General features: G+C 47.4%; 1 protein-coding gene across 2 annotated transcripts in view; it reads left to right on the top strand.

Annotated features, from left to right (window-relative positions):
• The window catches only part of LOC108229328 (arf-GAP with GTPase, ANK repeat and PH domain-containing protein 1-like), a gene marked incomplete at its 3' end in the record, with an annotated part of 36,578 nt that extends 36,115 nt beyond the window's left edge, over positions 1-463 (top strand). For both annotated transcript variants that reach the window (XM_037974432.1, XM_037974433.1), the window contains 1 exon segment: positions 371-463. In XM_037974432.1, the coding sequence (XP_037830360.1) occupies positions 371-463 (93 nt within the window).
• Between the last annotated feature and the right edge of the window lie 1,441 nt (positions 464-1,904).

Below are 1,904 nucleotides of genomic sequence, written 5' to 3'. Positions count from 1 at the left end.
CAGTCCGAGACAGTCCGAGACAGTCTGAGACAGTCTGGGCCAGTCTGAGACAGTCTGAGACAGTCTGAGGCAGTCTGAGACAGTCAGGGACAGTCAGGGACAGTCTGAGACAGTCTGAGACAGTCTGAGACAGTCAGGGACAGTCAGGGACAGTCTGAGGCAGTCTGTCTCAGTCAGGGACAGTTTGAGACAGTCTGGTGGTTTGTGGGACAGTCTGAGACAGTCAGGGAGAGTCAGGGACAGTCTGAGACAGTCAGGGAGAGTCAGGGACAGTCTGAGACAGTCTGAGGCAGTCTGTCTCAGTCAGGGACAGTCTGTGTGTTTAAATGACGACATGAAGTGATCGGGGCTGTCTTCGGTCTGTCCACAGTCGAGGAAGGCCAGCGATCCGGACAAGGAGAAGAAAGGTCTGGAATCTCGAGCGGACAGCATCGGCAGCGGGCGAGCCATCCCCATCAAACAGGTGAGAGGCTTTGATGGGCTTTGATGCTTCGGCCTTGAACAGAACGAAATCATACACTTGACATCAGAACCAGGGTCTGTCCCGGGTCCTGCAGCCGGATCATTAGGAGCAGCAGAGCGAGGAGATTTTACCTCTTCCTTCTGTTCCCCTCGCTCTTTGTTCCTTCAAAGCTGTCTCTTCTCCGAGCTGCTTGATCGCAGTGTTTTAGCAGAATAAAAGGACGTCTGCATGGCGTCACCTCACACCACGAGCTGGACCAGCAAATCAGGCAATTACAGCGCCGTAATGGTGGCCTCTGGAGTCGGCGCCGTGGCCTCGGTTCTGATCTGAGTGGGAGGGTCGAGTGCTGTTGTCGTTTAAGAACAGGGCCAACTGTTTCAGAAAGGCAGAGGTAATAACCAGCAGCTTCAAACGCTTCCTCCTCCTCCTCCTCTGTGTGGGCGGAGCCTCAGAGACTCGTTATGTCCTTAATCACTTCACAGGAATTCATTTTACACGTCTGAATTTGCTTCTATTTGGAGTCAAACTTAATGGTTTATTTTGTTTAAAATGTCGAGCTGATTCTGAAATCTTTTCTACAAAATTAATTAATTTAACATTTTTATTTCATTCATGTATTTCAAATGTAGAAAAACATGCAGCAGGTCTTTGTTGGGAATGAATTATTCTTAAAAGCTTTCACAGACAGAAATATTCAGATGAACCAGCTTTTTACTGGACCTTAAACGCAGCATCATGCTGTGAAAAGTGATTGGGAGGTTAAGGTTTAAATATTATTAATATAATTAATACAAACATCACCTGTGTGCAGCTAAAGATCTCCAAACCAGCCTGGCCCTGTGTGAAGAAGTCCTCCTTCTTATTAAATCATGATTGTTTTTGGAAAGCTGAGTTCAGGTTCTGTGTCACACCCAGACCTGCTTCCTGTTATCCAGAAATGAGGAACACATGGAACAGACTCAGAGAGCACATCCACGACTCGTGCAGGTCCTAAAGGAACGACTCAGCAAGACAGAAGAAGCAAAATGTCCCCTATGGTCCCCAACCTCCAGGCCGTGGACCGGTACTGGTCCGTGGGTCACTTGGTACCGGGCCGCAGACAAAGAATAGTTAACTTACAGTACTTCCCTTTTTTTATTTTCAAAGTCTGAACGACATTTATATTGAAAACTGACCGGATTCTCTCCACTCCATCCGTCTCTGACTCTTGATGCTGTCAGAACGCTTAACGAGGTCATGTGATCCGTTAGCGCTAAAAACAAACCCACAAGCAGCAGAACGAGTAAAAAACAAACATCTGGAAGACTAGATGGACCGTCTGGTTACTGAGAAACAGGCTCAGGGCTCCACTGATTCAGTTGGATTCTTTGTGGTGTCTCTTATTTTGAAGGGCGTGTTTAAACATCATGGTTGGATGATGGGTGGACAGATGTATGGATGG

Source organism: Kryptolebias marmoratus, unplaced genomic scaffold, assembly GCF_001649575.2.
Source record: "Kryptolebias marmoratus isolate JLee-2015 unplaced genomic scaffold, ASM164957v2 Scaffold52, whole genome shotgun sequence".
Lineage (NCBI taxonomy): Eukaryota > Metazoa > Chordata > Actinopteri > Cyprinodontiformes > Rivulidae > Kryptolebias > Kryptolebias marmoratus.
The sequence above is the reverse complement of the archived record's forward strand: the minus strand, read 5'-3'. Positions and strand labels throughout refer to the sequence as shown.